Source organism: Gymnoscopelus microlampas (assembly GCF_963454915.1).
Source record: "Gymnoscopelus microlampas genome assembly, chromosome: 8".
Lineage (NCBI taxonomy): Eukaryota > Metazoa > Chordata > Actinopteri > Myctophiformes > Myctophidae > Gymnoscopelus > Gymnoscopelus microlampas.
In genome coordinates, this window is record NC_139945.1 from 19,961,566 (window position 1) to 19,981,652 (window position 20,087).

Below are 20,087 nucleotides of genomic sequence, written 5' to 3' on the forward strand. Positions count from 1 at the left end.
GCTGTCAATCAGTGACTGTCAATCAGTCTGGCTGCCCATGTGAGAATCTTACTCTCTCTGCTCTTTGGATACCTAAATAAATGTATGTAGAGTGTACATGGAAAAACAAGAGAGCAGAAAAAAATGTGTGATATGTTTTCTTTTATTTTCCTGAAGCGATTATTTTACAATGGTCTCAATCATTCAGAAATAATGTTTGTTCATGAGCTGCTCCAGCCGGCTCCATCCACTGCAATGTTATTCACCAACGTCCGGTGCGAGTTTTGCCACCCGTCATATATCTAGAGAACGGAAGGGACTTTCTGTCCTTTCCTTTCAAAATCTTCCTTGCATTAAACCCGGACATGTCTGACACATCACCTGACTTGATGAGGTATTTAGTGTCAGCAAGAAGAGGAGGTTCTTGAATCTTTATTCTCTTCATTCTCAGACTCCTGGGTCTTTGGCCATGAAGGACTACGAGGAAACCACAGCCTTCCTTGGACAGTGGGGACGCTTCCAGCAGATTGTGTTCTTCCTGCTCTGTGCCAGCACCATTCCCAATGGCTTCAGTGCATTCTCTGTCATCTTCCTGGCTGACACCCCCCGCCACCACTGCCTGGTTCCAGATGTCAACCTAACTGCAGAGTGGCGCAAGGCCATCATCCCAGTAGAGGTGAGCACCTGACGCCAGTGTATTGTTCTTTACGATATGCTTCCATATGTTAATATACAGTATGGCTTAATGCATTGGTTCTCAAGGGAGGGGTTTGTTGAAATCCAGGGGTCCTTGAGGGGGTTCCGGGGGTCCCCAGCTAAATGATGGCTATGAAGCAAAAGGACACTTACGGGTCTGTAACTCTGAGAGTATACAAAATGGAATTTGTAATTTTTTTCATCATGAAGATGTATTTGCTTTTTTAAATTTGAATTAATAACCAAAACAAAATCGGTATTGGCTATTCCATATCGGTGCATCCCTAGTTGCCATAAATATCATACATACGGCTTATTGCACTGTAATAGAGGTTATTATGTTTGAAAAGGTGGTGAACGGACAGGAGGAGCAGAGCCGATGCCACCGGTACAGACTGGACGAGGTCAGGAACCTGTCTGCTCTGGGCTACATCCCCGGTCGGGACGTGAACCTCACTGAACTGAGACAGGAGAGCTGTGTGGACGGATGGAGCTACAGCCAAGACATCTACCAGTCCACCATCGTCACGGAGGTCAGTGCGTGCGTGCGTCAGTGGTGGAAAAAGTACTCAAATTCTTGCACCCGGAAGTGTCAATCTTTCTTTACTGTAAATTCTCAACCTGCAGTTTGACCTGGTATGCAGCAACCAGTGGAAGCAACCGTTCACCTCCTCAGTGTACTTCCTGGGAGTTTTGTGTGGATCCTTCTTCTCTGGACAGATCTCAGACAGGTATTTGAAACCCGTTACCCATGGCATGATTATTTAATAATGACCCATGAGCCATGACGCTCCGTCTCTTAGTCTTGTGGGGAAATGGCCTGAAGTGAATGAGTACTTCACAGCCTCCCTAGAGTTGCAGTGGAGTTAAAAGTCAAATATTTGTCTTTGAAATGTTGCGGAGTGAAAGTAATCAATAAAGTATACCAAAAAAAGACTCATAGATACAGATACTCATAAAATGTACTTAAGTGCAGTACTCAAGTAAATGTACACCGTTACTGTCCTCCACTGCCCATGTGTGACATAAGGATTCATGGTCATGGTCATGTGTGACATAAGGATTCATGGTCATGGTCATGTAAGGAGGGTCATAAGGAGGGTCAGTTAACCTGTGTTGTCGTTGGTCTATCCACCAATAATAACTAACAGTTTGACCCTTTGTCTAGATGTGCTATTTTCAAACTTTTTAGTACTTTTACTTTTGGTACTTTGGTAAGTATATTTTGATGCCAATACTTTTGTACTCAAGTAACATTTTGAACACAGGCCTTTTACTTGTAACAGAGTATTTTTATATTGTGGTATTGATACTTTTACTTAAATAAAACATTTGAGTACTTTTTCCACCACTGCTAACATGTAAATTGTAAATTGCAAAGGAAAGAGAAACAAAACACATGTTGGCTAATTTTGTCTAATTTTTTTTTTTTTTTTAAGGTTTGGAAGAAAGCCCGTTATGTTTGCAACCATGGCAGTCCAGATGTTTTTTACCTTTGTCCAAATCTTCTCTCCCTCGTGGACGGTGTTCTCTATCCTCTTCTTCATCGTTGCTTTGGGCCAGAACTCCAACCATATTGCTGCTTTTGTCTTAGGTATGCAACAACTACTCACATGTTGAGAATGGATGGGAATGTGCTGAATGTAACATGTAGCCTACTATTTAAGCCTGATTTATACTTTGTTGTGCGACGGAGTCATGGCTGAAAATAACTGATCAACAAGCTCACAACACGGCACGGTAGCTTGTAGATCTGCTATATTCGGCCTGCGACTCCAGCATTAGGAATGCAATGAAATGATACATTAGACTGTGCATATCGATATTATTGCAAAATACAGTGTCTAGGCCTAGGTTTATGGAAATCTGTGGAACAGAGGAGCACTTGCCGATAAACGTGTTTTATTTTGGTGTATTTCTCTCCCTCTGCATCCCTCCAGGTACTGAGATCTTGACAGGAAACGTGCGTTACCTGTTTTTGTCTCTGGGAATGAATCTGTTCTTTGGTGTTGGCTACATGATGCTGCCTCTCTTTGCTTATTTCATAAGGGACTGGAGGTCTCTTCTGCTGGCTTTATCTCTGCCAGGCCTGATCTACACACCCCTCTGGTGGTGAGTTGCAGTCATTGTAGAAGAACCATCACTACTGAGCCATTTTTTTTTGCTCATAATATTAATTATCACTATTACCTGTGACAGCTCACTGTAGTATAGATGCTAATAGTTTCTTTCATTCTTTTATGAATTTAAATTCTAAAGGGTTTTTCTTTTTTTTCTTTTATAACTTTTTATTTCATTTTACAGGAGAAGAAGAACAGGTACTGAATCCTTAAAGGGAGATTTCACTTTCAAACATGTTTGGGGTCATTTTTACGTCTACTCTGGCTTTTGTGAGCACCCCAGAAGTAGCTTGATTCAGTATTTAGATATTTAATATCTATTTGATCTGACACGCCACCTTCCTATACAAACCCACTGTAATTCAATTTTAAAGATGATGGATTCCTTGGTTCTGGTGACTGATTGTCCTTCTAATGTTTGAGGGGGGCGTGTTTTTTCAATTACTTACTTTTCATTTATTTTATTTTATTTCATTCATTTTTTCATTTTCCAAAACAATTATTACAGAAAAAAAAAAGTACAATATAGTCACGTTTAACTGGTATCCTTCTTTGAAGCACTACATTGAAACTGCATACACACGTGTGTACTTCCTCTGGATAAGAGCATCTGCTTAACGACTAAATTATAATGTAGCATTTTCACTATTTGAAGGTTATTTTAGTTTTTTGGTGACGTCTATTTCTCTTAAAATTATTACGCTTTAAAAGGATGATATTTTCTGTTCGCTGTAATCACCCGTATGGGACCATGAATTGCTTTTGAGGTAAAGCCCTTCCGACTGTTTGAGCGTGAACCTCTCTCTACTGTGTTCCATAACCAAAGCGCGAACCTTCTCTCTCCTACCTGCGAGGCAGGTTCATCCCAGAGTCTCCTCGGTGGCTGATCTCCCAGGGAAGGATAGAGGAGGCTGAGGCCATACTGAGAGAAGCTGCTAAGAAGAACAACGTAGAGGCTCCGCAGGTCATCCTTAAAGGTTATGATGTAAGTTAACTTTAAGTCATACTGTTTAGCCTTTTCAATGACATTTATTTCTAATATATATATCATTCTTCACTTGCATATTTTCCCACAATAACCATTTCACATACATGTGTTGTGTGAACACTTCCCTAAACACTATAAAATACTATTTGTAATCCCTATTTTCTGGCCCCAACACTGGGAATCACATTCTAATGATGCTGTAATGACCAAGTAGCTACAAGAGGTGTCTGTCACCAAAATCACCAAAAAAAAACATTTTGCACAGACGTTTTGGAGGGCAAGGCATGAAGCCTAATATACTCTGTCATCTTCCTGGCCCTTTACACAGTATAAAGGGCCCTGCTACATCTAACATTATGTTCAGAAATAGACAGCGACCATTATAATTGACTTCAAATGTGTCTTTGATGACAGCGTAGACACATAACATTTTGACATGGAGGGAGAATACACAATGAACTGAGAGGGCGGCTGATGCTTTTTGTCCTGAAGAGCAGTGGTGTAAAGTAACTAGTACATTTACTTAAGTACTGTACTTAAGTACAGTTTTGACGATTTTTTACTTTAGTGGAGTATTTGCAATTTTAAATACTTTTACTTCTACTCCACTACATCTCAGATGAAAATATTTTACTTTTACTCAGTTACAATCATTTGAAAACTTTTGTTACAAGTTGCTTTTTAGATTTAGATTTTTATTACTAAACATAACATTTACAGCTCTAAAGGCTCACAAGTGAGCTTGTATAGCTACTATTTTCAAAAGATTTATATACATTTTGAAAACTTGAAATGGGACATTCTGAATAATGAGTATTTTCACTTTTGGTACTTTAAGAACATTTTGATGCCAATACTTTTGTACTTTTACTCAAGTAAATTTAGAATTCCGGACTTTTACTCATAACAGAGTATTTCTACATTGCAGTATTGATACTTTTACTTAAGTAAAACATTTGAGTACTTTTTCCACCACTGCTGCAGAGTGACATGGCAAAGGACAAATGCGACCCAGAGGAGCGTCACAGCGTTCTAGACCTGCTAAGGTTCACCAAAACCAGAAACGCAACACTCATACTCTTCCTAGTGTGGTGAGTATCCACAGGTTGTTTTGCACTCACCTTATCACACATACTAGAAGGGTATGTCTTAGTATGTGCTTCTTTTGCATGTCTTAAGACAAATAGACTTAGTATATGCAGTGGTGTAAAGTAACTAAGTACATTTACTCAAGTACAGTACTTAAGTACAATTTTGAGGTACTTTTACTTTACTGGAGTATTTCAAATTTTCAGTACTTTTACTTTCTACTTCACTACATCTCAGAGGCAAGTATTGTACTTTTTACGCCAATACAATTATTTGAAAACTTTAGTTTCTAGTTACTTTTTAGATTTAGATTATTATTTAAAAAACATACATTACCCACAGCCCTATATCAATTTCGGCCATTTGAAAATAGCCGATCTACAAGCTGAAATGTTTTGTTCTGTCAAATGCAGCATTATAATTAGCTCCCTCTTGTAGCAGCATTTCTTATTAACTGAACTATAAATAAAACATTATAAAACAGTTCCCCAAAGGTTGCCCCCCCCTTTTTTTTCATGAATATCGGCCCGATAATCGGCCGTTTCGATAATCGGTCGATCCCTAGTGTGTATGCAGGCAGTTTTGTGACCGACGGGAAGGGAAAAGTGACCTGCATAAAGGTTCACCAATTTTACTTTTTTAAAGTTAAAAGACTGCAAATTCACAAAATAGCACACTAAAAACAAAAGCTGAAGGGGTTGGCAAAGAGTCTCATTATTGTGAATCTGTGGAAATTCAGTAATAACAGTCAGTGTGTGCTTCAAAACAGTGTATAGTTTTGGTCTGTATTCTAGTGAATGTTCTATACTAGGGAGAAATTGTATATACTATATATATATATATATATTATCCCTATATGCATGCATATATCAATCTATCAATCTGCCCATCCATCTAGCCACCATCCATCTATCTGTCAGTCATTGATCAGTTGTACTGCTGGGACAGAGACTGTTGTTGTGTGTGTGTCCCTCCCAGGTTCACTATAAACACTGGCTACTTTGCTCTGTCCCTGAACACATCTCGTCTTCACGGCGACCGCTTTTTCAACTGTTTCATCTCGGCAGCCCTGGGGGTGCCGGCGTCCGTCTCCAGCTGGCTGGCGCTGCAGTATCTTCCCAGGCGGCTGACTGTGGCGCACTGTATGGCTCTCGGAGGAGGAATGCTGTACTGCATTCAGCTGGTGCCACAAGGTGACTGTATAGGGACTTTATCATAGGAACCTAATGAATGTTGGAAGTTACAACAAGACTACTCCTTCTCAGTCTAAAGATGAAACAAAATGTCATCCTTAACAGCATTCCATACAGCTTTGGGACGTAATCTTATCTAAAAGAGGAAGGCCAGGCTCCAAGAGTGGCTAACTTGGCATTAATGGCAAATAAAACCAATGCCAGTCAGAATTGTGTGTGTGTGTGTGTGTGTGTGTGTGTGTGTGTGTGTGTGTGTGTGTGTGTGTGTGTGTGTGTGTGTGTGTGTGTGTGTGTGTGTGTGTGTGTGTGTGTGTGTGTGTGTGAAGCACTTGCATGCACATATGTACACAAATACCGTACATACATGCATAAATATATACACACATACAACACTAAATAGATAGATACATGCATCTATTCTACTTCATTCTCTTCTATTCTTCCGTTTGCTTAGGTCTACCGTACCTGTCCATAACACTGGAGATGCTGGGTAAATTGTGCATTTCCACCAGTTTCCAAACGATTTTTGCCTACACCGGAGAGCTCTACCCAACAGTCATCAGAAACACAGCTGTTGGCACCTGTGCCATGTTTTCCAAAGTGGGCGGTATCGTTGCTCCTTATGTCATGCAGCTGAGTACGTTTCTGTCCATATATATCTGCAATGTCAACTTTTACTCTGTCAAAGAGTAATAACTATTACTATTAGTAGTAATAACTACTATTGCATCTGAACAGATACTTCTGAAGTGAGTTACTGGCACAGAAAAGTGTACCAATTTGGCACAGTACTTGGCAAATGGTCTCGCATTGCTATAGTGCCTTTATCCAAATCGCTTGACAAAGTGTGTTACATTCACCCATTCACACACCGATAGTGCAGACAACCATCAAATGACACAGATCTACGGTTGCGATTTTTAAGATCTACATAGATTCTTGTATATGTGACGGTGGCCAGGTTGTCACATGTGACATGCGACTTCTTTTTAGAATGTTGGCACCCTTTACTCTTTCTTAAATAAATAACAATCCACATTAAACTCACAATAATAAAATATCAAGTGCACAATAAAGTGCGGGGTGCGAAAATGTATTGATATAAATGTGTGGGAACCCTGTGTAGTGCTGCTGCAGGGAGTATTCCCAAGAGTAGAAGCGTACCACCAAGTCAAACTATAATTGCTATCTCCATAGGCAATAATTAGTTAATTAATTGGTCGTTTCCTGACAGAAGTATTGTACTTCAACACTTGTGAACTCCCATGCACATGCTGCATACTAAACTATTAAGTCATTAAAATGTGCTCTTCTCCATATGCAGGTATATACTACAAGTATCTACCATATCTAGTGCTGGGTTCTCTGGCTCTTCTGTCTGCCCTGGTCACTCTCTTCCTTCCAGAGACCTTTGGTCGACCTTTGCCTGAAACTTTCCAGCAGATGCCTGTGAGAGAAAGGTATGCTCCTGGGAGAATTACTAGTTGTGATCTCGAAGATAAAGATAGGACATTTGTCCTACTTTTTTTGGGCATGTTTTAGGCCGGAAAATTATTTTTTCCTAAATGTTCAAAAAGTAGCAAGAATAGCCAATCTACAAGCTTGTACATCTGCAAGTTATGCAATAACTAGTATATAGGGCTTTAGTGGTTTGCATTTATATACAACACTAATCCTATGCCTTTTCTTTGCCAGGATAAAGTGTGCATGTGTAACGCCTGGAATTCGAACCCGGGTCTCCCACATGGAAAGCCAACATCTTAACCACCAAGCCAAAGAGAATTCCCCATGTCTTGGGGGACATATTAGACTTTCAGGCCATCAGGCTGAGGTTGTGAACCACTGATGGGTCTAATTTTGTACCATTTACTTGAATCTAAAGTGTACCATTTTCCATTTGTATGTGTTAATATGGTTAAAAGTGTCAGTGCCTCTCAGGCAGCCTGCAACATTGTTTTGGTCTGATGGGCTCCTTCTGGTATGTCAACAATATTAGACGCTATGTGTACTGTATAATTACTCTGTATCTCTGTTTTAACGTCAGAAGAATATATCTGGAACCATGCATTTCGACGCTTGTAAGATCTCTTCTCTGGAATAAACCCAAATACTATTATTAACATGTTTCCTTCCTCCGTTTATTGATGTAATTAATTATTATCTGACCGATAGATATGGACCGGTATTTCGAAAAAATAAAGCTATCAACCACTCTGTTACATTCACCCCCTTTTGACCTCCTCCCACGGGGAAACCCAACCAAGGCACGGCACCATTGTAACACCCGGGATTCCCACGTAGAAAGCCAACATCTTCACCACTAAGCCAAAGGGAATTCCCGATGGCTCAGGGGAGATGTTAGACTTTCAGGCTATCAGGCTGAGGTTGTGAACCACTCTGTTACACATGTTTCGTCATTACAGAGGATGAGACCCCATCTGTGCCCCATCTACGACAAAATTCTACAAAATATTAATGTTTGTACATTTCTTTATATTTTCAAACAAACATTTATTTTACTAGTATTGGTTGAAATGTGTCAATTAATTACCATAATTTAGAACATGTTCACTCTGCATGCAGATTTTCCCAAAAGCAAGCAGAGATGTTTCATTTTAGCCTAAGTAATGTCATTAAAATGTATGCAGTTTTTCTCATGTATTGATTTTTCACTTTAGATCAAAACTATAGCAGTTTTAATCAACCAGAACTTTTTTTATCAAGTACATTTCCTGTTCTCACTTTGGACTGTTACGTTAAACAATTATGGCTATAACGTTTTCAACTAGTTTCTCAAAGAGTGCTGTATTATGATCACAGATCCTCTTTGATTAGTTGAATTAAGTTTGAGAAAATACTATATATATCTTTATGGAATTTCTTTGATATGTTTGTTGAATATAAAATTCAATTTCTGATTAATATTTTTGCAATAATATAATACAAAAAAAACATTAGGAAACTAAAAGGGATGTTTACTCGTCACCCAAAAACCGGTCCCGACCCACTGTTTGGGAAACAGTTTTTCACCAGATCAGTACAGAGCAACAGCAACACACTATATGTATAACACAATAACATGGTATGTTCACCTCTTTGTTCAACTACAGTATGTGAATAAACAACAAACTGCAAATAACTACCTGAAACTGTTGTACTGGGTCTATGTGAGAGCCCCCTACTGGTGTATTAATGGCACTGCGTTAGAGCACCCTATTGGTGTATTAATGGGACTGCGTTAGAGCACCCGACGCATTATTTATTAATGCAAAATGCAATGTGTAAACTGAATACTTCACACATGACCTATAGCCTCTTCCTGTAAATAGATAGCATCACTTATATCATATACAGTATTATGTTGTCTTCTTCTCAGTGGTGGAAAAAGTACTAACATTCTTTACTAACTAAAAGTATCAATACTGCAAGGTATAGAAATATTCTGTTACAGGTAAATGTCTGGAATTAAAAAATTACTTCAGAAAAGTACAAAAGTATTGGCATCAAAATGTACTTAAAGTACCAAAAGTAAAAGTACTCTTTATGCAGAATGTCTCGTTTCACAAGTTATCATTTGTCTAATTTAAAAAAAAGATATTTATAAAATAGCATATCTACAAGCACGTAGATCTACAAGCTTGTAGATCGTCTATTTTCAAATAGCCAAAGTTCAAATAGGGCTGATGTGGTTTGTATGTTTTGTAATAATAATCAAAATCTACAAAGTAACTAGTAACTAAAGTTTTCAAATAATTGTAGTGGAGTAAAAGTATAATATTTGCCTCTGAGATGTAATGGAGAAAAGTAAAAGTACAGAAAACTGGAAACACTCCAGTAAAGTAAAAAATACATCAAAACTGTACTAAAGTACAGTACTTGAGTAAATGTACTCAGTTACTTTACACTTCTTCTTCTTCTTGTTCTTCTTCTTGTTCTTCTTCTTCTTCTTCTTCTTCTTCTTCTTTCAACTAGGCCTTTATTTTTAATATAGAACATATATTTTGTATTGTAACAGGTCTATGTATAAGTATGTGTGGGGAATGTGATGAGAGTGAGTCCTTAAAGTAATCCCTTAACCATGGTAGTGATATTCCCTTGTTCTACTCATTGAGCCATCAGGACTATTTAGTCTCTGACATGGCCTCATGTGGCTCAGATGTGTATGAGACAGTTCAGTTGCTTGTGGTTGGCTGACCTATGTTATGAATCTGTCACATGTGGGTGTTTGTGAGAGGGCAGACCTGAGACCGTGGGTGCGAGATGGCAGCTGCAGGTAGAAATGTAAAATGTGAAGAGATGGTATGATAAGGTAGCAGAGATTGAGATAATAATCGCTCTCACATTTTTTTTGCATTTTTTTGCAGTTTATTCTTTAAGCTCTGGTGCATCCAGCCAGTTCTTCAAAAATTGTATAATTATTCATGGTCATCATGGATACACACAGGTTTCTGTAACTATAATTTCATGGGTAATGTTTGACGTGTTACACCTTAGTTCCATTCCTTGAAAAGCACAGCATAATACTAAGATAATAACAGAAATATCTATTTAGTGTATATGTTAGAAGTTCTTAGAAGTTCCTTGAAGTTTCCTGAAGCAAGACAAACACATTTTACACGTGAAAGATGTGCCATTGATGTGTTCACAGGGCACACACAATTGATAAAATTAAGCAATTGGTAGCCATTATTATGTCAATGTGGCTGAACAGGAAACTAAAAGGGAGCTCCAAGCATGAGCAGTTCTGCAGAGTGCACACACGAGCGCATGCATACATGCACATACACACATCTGCAGCGCATGACAGAGAGAGAGAAAGAAACCCCATAATGAAAACCTCAAACAGCACAACTACAGCTAATCACTTAGGCAAACCACATAGTCACACACACACACACACACACACACACACACACACACACACACACACACACACACACACACACACACACACACACACACACACACACACACACACACACACAGAGAGAGAGAGAGAGAGAGAGAGAGAGACACACACACACACACACACACACACACACACACACACACACACACACGCGCGCACGCGCACGCGCGCACGCACACGCACACGCACGCACACACACACACACACACACACACACACACACACACACAGGAAACAAAACTGGCTTAAGTAAATGAACTGTAAAACGTTTGAGAGAACAGAATAATGATGGAGGCGTGGAAGAGGAGTGGTAACAGCTAGGGTGAGAGGCAGTAGGAAGGTGTTTGAGTGAGTGAGTGAGTGAGTGAGTGAGTGAGTGAGTGAGGGAGGGAGGTAGGGAGTGCAGTTGGGGAGGCATGCGTTAATCCGACAGAAACAAGAAAGGACTTACAGGAGAAAGAAAGTCTCTCTTTCAGTTAATGTTCTCAGCAGTTGTACGTTAAATGAGGTTAGTTGTAGAGCAATTTGTGCGTGACTGAGTGTGTGTGTGTGTGTGTGTGTGTGTGTGTGTGTGTGTGTGTGTGTGTGTGTGTGTGTGTGTGTGTGTGTGCGCGCATGAGGGGTGCATATAGGAGTGAGTGTCTGTAGGAGTTTTCTGCCTACCTTCATTGTGTATTGGAGATTGCCTGAATACATGTATAGCAGGTTACTGTTTTGTGTGTGTGTGAGACAGAGTGATTGTGTATTTGTGAGTGGGTACCTACCATGCCCATGCTGCCATATCGTTAGTATCATTGGAGATGGATTCCCAACACCGGGCAGCTCTTGACATTTCCACCAGGAACCCTCAAGATGACTTTGAGATCATGCTGAGGGTCGGAGGAGGAACATATGGAGATGTTTATAAGGTCAGAGCTATCATCTGTTCTTTTTGTAAGAGTGTGCTTTTTTGTTGTTGTTGAAAATGCTCACTGTAAAATGTATTGATTTGTTACTGGGGAACTATAATCAAATTGTTATTTTTCCTTCCTTTAAAAAAGAAGAAGCTAACCATGACATACACTTCTAATATATATACCTTAATGTTGCCCCCTATAAAGGCCTATGTAGTATGGTAGATCATTTTTTCTTCTTTTAGTTCTTTTACACCCATTTAGTTCTACCCACTAGCTACCATTGCTCAGATTGTGTTGGATTTGCAGTACGGTTACAGTAAGTGAAGTCAGAAATGTCATGCAGCCGAGAGGCCTGTTGGAGGAAGTGGTTTTTAGAAGTGAAAGTGCACTAAATACTGCTTTATGCATTTATCGCCAAACCCTGCTCAACAAAACCCCTGAAACGCTTTAACAAATTATTCCTGAGAAAGTTGTCTTGGTGTTTTCCAGTTTCATTGATTGCTTCTTGTTGTATATATGTATGGTAAGGACTGAGGTCAGTGCCTTACTCTAACAACATATTATGCAAAGTGTGTTTCACAAACCATTTCTAATTGAGAGATGCTCCATACCCCAAACACCAAATATGAAGAACTGAAAGTGTACAAATATCAGGGCACGCTAAGAGTTTTTGTAAAAAGGAACAGGGTTAAATAAGATGGTATCTCTGATTGTCACATAGATATTAGACATCCTCCACTACATGTCTGTAGCTCAACATTTGTTTGTCACAATGCCGCTTTCTTGGCCAGGCCTGTTCAGGAAATAAAGACGTGTAATTTCTACATCTAACTAGTTTATTTCAACTAGTTGGAATAAATAAAGGTTAAATAAACATAAATACTGTAAAAGAATTGCATCCATTTGACATGGTCTGTCTTTAAGTGTGGATGCTGGCCTAGTTTAAATATTAGGTCAGTCAAGTCTGAGGTTCATGACTCCTAACACATCTGCCATGTGGCCTGATGCTCAGTTATACTTAAACCCTGTAAACTTTGTTGACAGGGGTCCCCCATGGGTCTGTACTTGGCCCCCTCCTTTTTCTCCCACTACACCAAATCTCTTCACCAAAAATAGCTGATCTATAAGCTCACAACGCATCGCAACATGACGCGTTGTATGTTTCGACGATTGTTTGCCTATTTTGACCAAATGTTTACGAGTACATGCCCAGCCCAGAGTAGGTTTGCTAGAGTCCACAGACTATATAATTAAGTAACCTCAAGAACCACTGTTTCCCGAACCATGTGGCCCATAGGTCATGGTGGGCCACTAAGCGTCCCAGACAAGAAGGCCACTGAGGGTTGTGGTTAAGTGTAAAACAAATCCTGTAGGGGTGTATGGCATCGTGAATTTGCCATACCAGTGGCAGCATCACGTGTTTGTCAGTCACAGGGATGAAAGTACCAAAACCCAAAGGAGATCTAGGGTCTTGCTTGGCCCTCTGCACTTGGACTGCCCACAATGAACATGTTGTCTGATAGGTATAGAAATCTACAGTGTATAATGATGAATATACAATCTATACATGGGAAACAATGTATACCTTGTGGTACACTATAGGCCTGTATGTATGTATGGTGTTCGTGCGTGTGTGTGTGTGTGTGTGTGTGTGTGTGTGTGTGTGTGTGTGTGTGTGTGTGTGTGTGTGTGTGTGTGTGTGTGTGTGTGTGTGTGTGTGTGTGTGTGCGCACGTGCGTGCGTGTGTGTGGCTGTGCGCAGAAGTAAAAGAGGAATATACAATATAATAATATAAACATACAGCTTTTTGATCATTAGAACGTCTTGGGATCTTTGGCTGAAGTTGAATTAGAATTCATTGTGTTTCTGATCACAGTATTAGACAGGCCGTAGCTTGGTAACCTTTTGCTTCCCCATGTTGAGGTTGTCAGGGACACAAATGGATAAATGAATAATGAATTCCATGTAGTTGTAAAGTGAATGGTTTAAGTCTGGATACCTTGGTACTTTCCGCTGCATACATGGTACTGTGTAGACAGCTACAGCCTTTGTAAAATATTGATTCACTCTCTACGGTAATTATTCAGAGCAGAGTGAGTCATCAATGTTTCGGTGTTGCAATTGATTATAATATAAACCTACTGAGGAGTAGTAGACTGATGGGGAAAAGGTCACACTGGAAGCAAATCAGTGTGCGCTATCCTCGGCCCCCTGGCGAGGATGATGACTGTACTGGTCTGAACCCAGTTTACGGTACTGGGCTTGCATGTGATGCAAAGCATGGAGGCTGTGGAGTGGAGCACACTTCCTCTCAACACATGGCCACCAGACCTGCTGTTTTCTCACACAGGGAGATTTGCATGTGCTTTCACACGCACACGCACGCGCACCCGCACACACGCACACACACACACACACACACACACACACACACACACACACACACACACACACACACACACACACACACACACACACACACACACACACACACACACACACACACACACACACACACACACCACCATCAGCCTTTGTGTCAAATCACCCAGACTTATCTATCAAGGCACTTTGCACCACCACAGTAGGGGCAGAAAATAGGCTCGAGTGTATACTGTCAATATACATGGTGTATTCTTTATTCTTTATTCGGATCCCCATTAGCTTCCGCTGCCGCGGTCGCTAGTCTTCCTGGGGTCCACATGAAACGTCACAACATAAAACAACACAATATACATACAAACAACAACTGACACTCATCAGTCAAAAACTAATTAAAATGCCAATGTGATACTAAAGGAACATGTATATATAGTTCTCTGTTGTACTCTGTTTGCACTTGGAGTGCAAGAATTTTACTGCCTGCCATGTTGCTACCAGCTGTACTGTATGTGACAATAAACACCTTGAGCCATCAGAATGCAGACATGTGAGGTAAAATGAGGCGAGGTGGAGAGAAAGAACAGGTTTGTTGAGAATGCTACCCTTGTTTTTAGTGGGAATGGTCAACAGGCCTGGTTTCTGACAGGTGCATACACTGACGTCACAGCAGTGAGAAACAAGTAAACGAGAATAGCAGTGGCATTGACTGGCCATGTCAAAAGTTCACCCAGCACAGGTTTATTTAGTTGTATTTATTTGTATTTTAGTCCTGTACGTTTTATTAGGTTATTATGGCTTTATTTATATAGGAGGACAAAGAGGGTCAGGAGGCTGAGATAGACATAGGAGAAGACACGTGGCTTTGGCTGGAATGGAATCAACTGGTTGATATATTGTCGGTGCACTACTGTAACTTGCATGAATGCTGGTTTTACCTGTTGGACAACAACATATAATAAAGGGTGGATACCCACAGCTTTTACATAATTGGTCCTTGCTGATGCGCATCATAAGATGGCACCATTTCTGTCTGCTCTCTGTGTCTCAGAGGAGGGCTGTGGTCTTCAGAAACCCGCCTGAGGCCTACCAGTGACATTATCGGTAGGCAGGTTTGGTCACCTCAAACAAGGTTTAAAACTTGTTTTAAATGTTTTATTGCCCCATAGTGTGGGGCATAAGGTATGCCCTTTGACTGTACTTCCTGTACTGTTAATAATCGTGTTAATAAAGTATTCAAGTGATCAATCAATCAATAAATCAATCAATCAATCAAATATCTGTTATGACTGCATAGCCAGTTCTGTATCTTCTGTATCCAGTTATATACTGTATTTATTCTCATGAACATGTCATATTTTGTCATATATATATCTTGCCCTTGTTAACTATTTCAACTATCTTCGCTATTACCTTCATTATACAGTAGGTGAAAACATTTTGGAAACATTTACATAAATAGCATCGATCATCTCATATTTCGGATATTCCTCAGAAACTCGTTATTGATGTCATCAGACCATTCAGCCCATGCAAGTGATGAAATCCTGAAAGTTACAGAGCAGCTTTACTTTACCTTTTATGCTTTTTAAGTCATTGCAGTTTTAGTATTACTACCCCAAGCTCAAAATCAAATCCAATCAAATCAAACTACCCCAAGCTGACTCAGCTCCTCTGTGTGTTTTCTACTACAACCATGTGAGGTGAGCTCCTCCATCTTTTCCAGTAAAAAGCTCAGATGTTCTTATCTGATCTGTGGTGAGCTATGCTATCAAGCTGCTTTTTAGACACTCTAGTTTTGGTAGCATAAGCCACAGAGAAGGTGTGGGTTGGTGGCAGGTGCATGCACTGTAGTCTTAGATATGAAATGAAGAAGTGAAATATATTGGTGTTAGGCAAAGCCTTACTGTCTTTGCCCTTGGCCCTTGGCCCTTGGCCCGTGGCCCTATATGGCATGTTCTGACAATCTGAATATTATAGAGTCAAGATGTCACTTTATGCCGGTCTGCTATTTATTGTTATGAGTACAGTGTGTGTGTGTGTGTGTGTGTGCGTGTGTGTGTGCGTGCGTGCGTGCGTGCGTGCGTGCGTGTGAGCTCTTTACATGAAGTACATTTGAATCCTCCCTCTAGCTAAACTGCCAGTTCTTGGGTATGATTTGATTCATTCGACCTCTCTTTATTGGTAGGTGTTAATGTTGTGGGCAATAGTTTCTGGCTGTGAGTGCATGGCGACAAGCTGCTGTGCAGGGTGTGAAGAGCTCATATTTTGAGGCTAAACCGATTCTTTGTGCAAGAAAGAGGAAGAGAAAGTTTTTATGAATGCTGTGTGTGTGTGTGTGTGTGTGTTTGTGTGTGTGTGTGTGTGTGTGTGTGTGCGTGCGTGCGTGCGTGCGTGCGTGTGTGCGTGGCACTTTTTTATTATGAAAATATATGGGGGGGGGGGGGAGCTTATGAAAATATATGGGGGGGGAGCAAATGCATACACATACATGTTTTTGCATTATTATTATTGCAAAAAAATAGTTTTGGCGTTTTCAAGAACATGAGATAAAAACAGGATCACCGGACACTCAAATGTACAGAGAACAAAACAGCATCCTACTATAATTCTAGTAAGCTGACGGTGGGTGGGTGGGTGGATGGGGTCTTGGGTCTCCGATCAAACTGCACATGCGTCGTTGCCAGGTTTCGCGAGAGAAACAAGCAGCGAGGTCTATGAAAACGAGGCCAAACCAAACGAACCCTATAACACCAACATTGGCCCTAAAGCGCTTACAATCGGCGGACATGGCAACACCGACTCTACACCATAGACCCCGCCCACTCTCTGCTGTGGAAAGTAAACACTCCAGATTTGTTTCCCCACACACGATGCACATTAGCTCCATAAAGAACGGTTCTATGTCGTTCTCTTCCAGGATCGGGCGAACGTCCGCCAAGGCTCCGCTGTTTACCCTTTTGTATACATCGTATCCCAAAACTAATGGTAGATTCTAAACCGCACGGATGTTTAAGGTTTGGTCGGCTGCATAATATTTTAGGTCGCCAGCGAAACTACCCGTTTAAATCGCTTATTTAGTCAGCCTGTGGCCATGTTTCCCATTGTAGCCAAACCGGGAGCAGTAGTGGCAGCGGACGTAGGTTTTTTTTCCGGGTTCAATGGGAAACATGGCCACAGGTTTCGCGAGAGAAACAAGCAACGAGGTCTATGAAAACGAGGCCAAACCAAACGAACCCCATACCACCAACATGCAACCTGATAATAATGTCCAAAGCATGTCTGTGTATGTTTACATCCATTACTGTGTTGGCGTTAGTTGGGATTAATGTTTATTAGCCAAACCAAGTTACTATGAGCCGTTAGCGTGATGCTAAGCTAACGGACGTTTGGCGCTAGCATGCGGCTAACGCTAATGCTAACATCGTCATCGTGACTTAATCAACAATGTAAACGTTTCATCAACACACTTTATGAACCTTACTGTGGTTAATATTATCAGTGCTACCCAAGTAGTCCATTGAAAAGTATTATTTTGGTGTATTTTGTGTATTGTAACTTGGACACTAACTTAATGGTAGCTGGGGCGACGCGTTGTTGGCTCATGGTTCAGAATGCCTCATGGGTATTGTAGTCATTTTCTGCTATTTCGGTTCTACTGTGATAGACTGTGCTACATTACCTGCTGTTTAATTGTGAATCATATATGCTATGAATATATGGTAATACAATGTTTATTTTCCTGTATTTCCAGGTTTATGACCTGAGTCATCTATGACCTGTGTGTCATCTGTGTGTCCAGTACTTTGTACTGTGTTGGTTAAAAAAGACAAAACACGAGTTGTGACAAAGACGTGTGATTCTCTGATTAATGTTGTTAGTGGTGTAAAATGCCATCAAAACTCAAGCCTGCTGCAGGGCAACAAAAAATAGCAAGCCTATTTTGCTCTTTTATATAGCAAATTTTTATATATATACGAGGGGACGCGCGCCCTTCACCGGGTATGGTGAAGGGCGCCCTTCACCGGGTATGGTCTAGTTTATTATAACAAGGCAAATGCCAACATGTTTTGACTCATGGTCATTTTGCCCTAATAAGCCTGTTTTGACCTACAGTATAGGTCAAAAACCTTGTTATAATAAAGGCTGTTTCCTCTGCTGTACATTTAAGTGGCTGTTTTTATAAAATTAAGCTGACTTTGTTGCGTTGAACTTTTTTTTATTTTTATAACCGTGTCTGAGGTTCAGTGTCCAGTAGGGAGTGATACTAAACAATAAATTATGTCGTTCGGCTTTATCAAATGCAATCCTACTTTTCAATGACACAGCTGAAAACCCCTCCCCCGTTATACTTGTACACCTCTTCGTGTGTCCTTCCACATCACAGATTAGACCAGAGTGAATTAGGAGACATGAGAGTGATTTGCTAAAGGAAATATATAGGGCTCCAGTCCACCTCTCGTTCTCTTTGTGTCAAGATAAATTATGTCATAACTGCAGTAACCCTGGTTTGTACAGACTATACAGACTGGGAGAAACCGTACTGACATCACATCTTTAATTGAACACAGATCATCTTGTCTTCCTGTACAATTCAGATTTTGCGAGAAGAATTTAATTTAATGTTAGCATGTCACATGCTTTGCTTTCATTGCCAGTGATAATATTGTATAACACAAAACATTTATTTTTTTGTGATCAATTTGAATGGTGGATGCTTTAATGGATGTAGAAGAAGACTTGCTATTGCCAACCAGATAATGAGTGCATAGTACTTTTGTACTTTTACTCAAGTAAATTTGGAATTCTGGACTTTACTTGTAACTATGCATTATTGGTCATCCCCACAGCACCCCACACTTGAAATGTATTCCCACGGCCACGTTGACATTGTTGTTTTCACTGGTCTACCGTTTACACAACAACAGATGAGCTGTTCATATCTTCACTTCCTCTAGCTTGTCCCACACTAGGCTTTTTGTACACAGGCAGACCGTGTGCGTTTTAATAGCAGTACGTGAGGTCACTGACTTTGAACTACTGTGTGTGTGTGTGTGTGTGCGTGTGCGTGTGCGTGTGCGTGTGCGTGTGCGTGTGTGTGTGGTGGGGGGGGGGTATGCACATATATTCTATGTGATATAATAAACAGATCTGTCTGAGCCTAACTTTTAGAGTGACATCACTGTGTGTGGAAACCAGACATTTCCATCTCCCATGAGAGTGTTTTTGCTTGATTGTTTGTGCGGGGGCTTCAGTGACCCCTGTGTAGAAACAGGCATAGTCACAGTGACAGAGTCAGACTCAGACATGCATCACCCCTACTAACTGCTCCTTTGATTCAATGGAGTTTCCGTTGTCATTCTTGCCATGGTTATTTACGATCTTGGCCACTCTTCAGACAACAGACAGCTTGTGTGTGTGTAGTATAGCCTAGTAGTTGCAGTATGACTGTATTTGCTGTCTCACATGTACACATTGGGCCGATATTTTCCTCCGCTTCAGAACATTTCATTGTTGACACTCCCTTACAGTCAGATCTCTAATGATTGTGTGCTATTTTAGAGTCACCACCCTTGAGAACAGCAAAAGTTCTCTATAATAGCTTGTAATGCAGGCTTTGTGTGACTACAGTTTGAAAATGCCTGTTGTAGACCCGTGACTTAACCCATTTAGACTATACGTTGTTACAACTTTCAATCGAGGACAGCATCTGTGTTACATAGGTTATTGCTATATAGCACCATAATTATTTTTTTAAAGTCTTTCAGAAAACCTTCAATTTATTAGGTGTTTTTAGAATCGGCATCAGGTCACTTACTTAAGGGACCATACCACCGT

At 40.4% G+C, this 20,087-nt stretch overlaps 2 protein-coding genes across 3 annotated transcripts in view; both read left to right on the forward strand.

The window, feature by feature from the left end:
- Positions 1-448: 448 nt before the first annotated feature.
- On the forward strand, positions 449-8,166 carry LOC311050506 (organic cation/carnitine transporter 2-like; the record flags this gene model as incomplete). Its single annotated transcript, XM_084064588.1, has 11 exons — positions 449-655; positions 1,026-1,208; positions 1,303-1,406; positions 2,115-2,269; positions 2,616-2,787; positions 3,654-3,780; positions 4,768-4,874; positions 5,851-6,065; positions 6,520-6,702; positions 7,390-7,514; positions 8,110-8,166. 11 exons carry the CDS (start codon positions 449-451, stop codon positions 8,164-8,166), a joined length of 1,635 nt encoding a protein of 544 aa, XP_083920714.1.
- A 3,150-nt stretch (positions 8,167-11,316) lies between these two features.
- Positions 11,317-20,087, forward strand: part of map4k1 (mitogen-activated protein kinase kinase kinase kinase 1) — a 34,027-nt gene continuing 25,256 nt past the window's right edge. The window contains exons 1-3 of one of the 2 annotated variants that reach the window (XM_084063739.1): positions 11,317-11,342; positions 11,389-11,482; positions 11,708-11,882. In XM_084063739.1, the coding sequence (XP_083919865.1) occupies positions 11,775-11,882 (108 nt within the window). In that variant the 5' untranslated portion in view covers positions 11,317-11,342; positions 11,389-11,482; positions 11,708-11,774. Of the gene's footprint in view, positions 11,343-11,388; positions 11,483-11,707; positions 11,883-20,087 lie in introns of those variants that run through there. The other variant, XM_084063740.1, reaches the window with a different exon arrangement.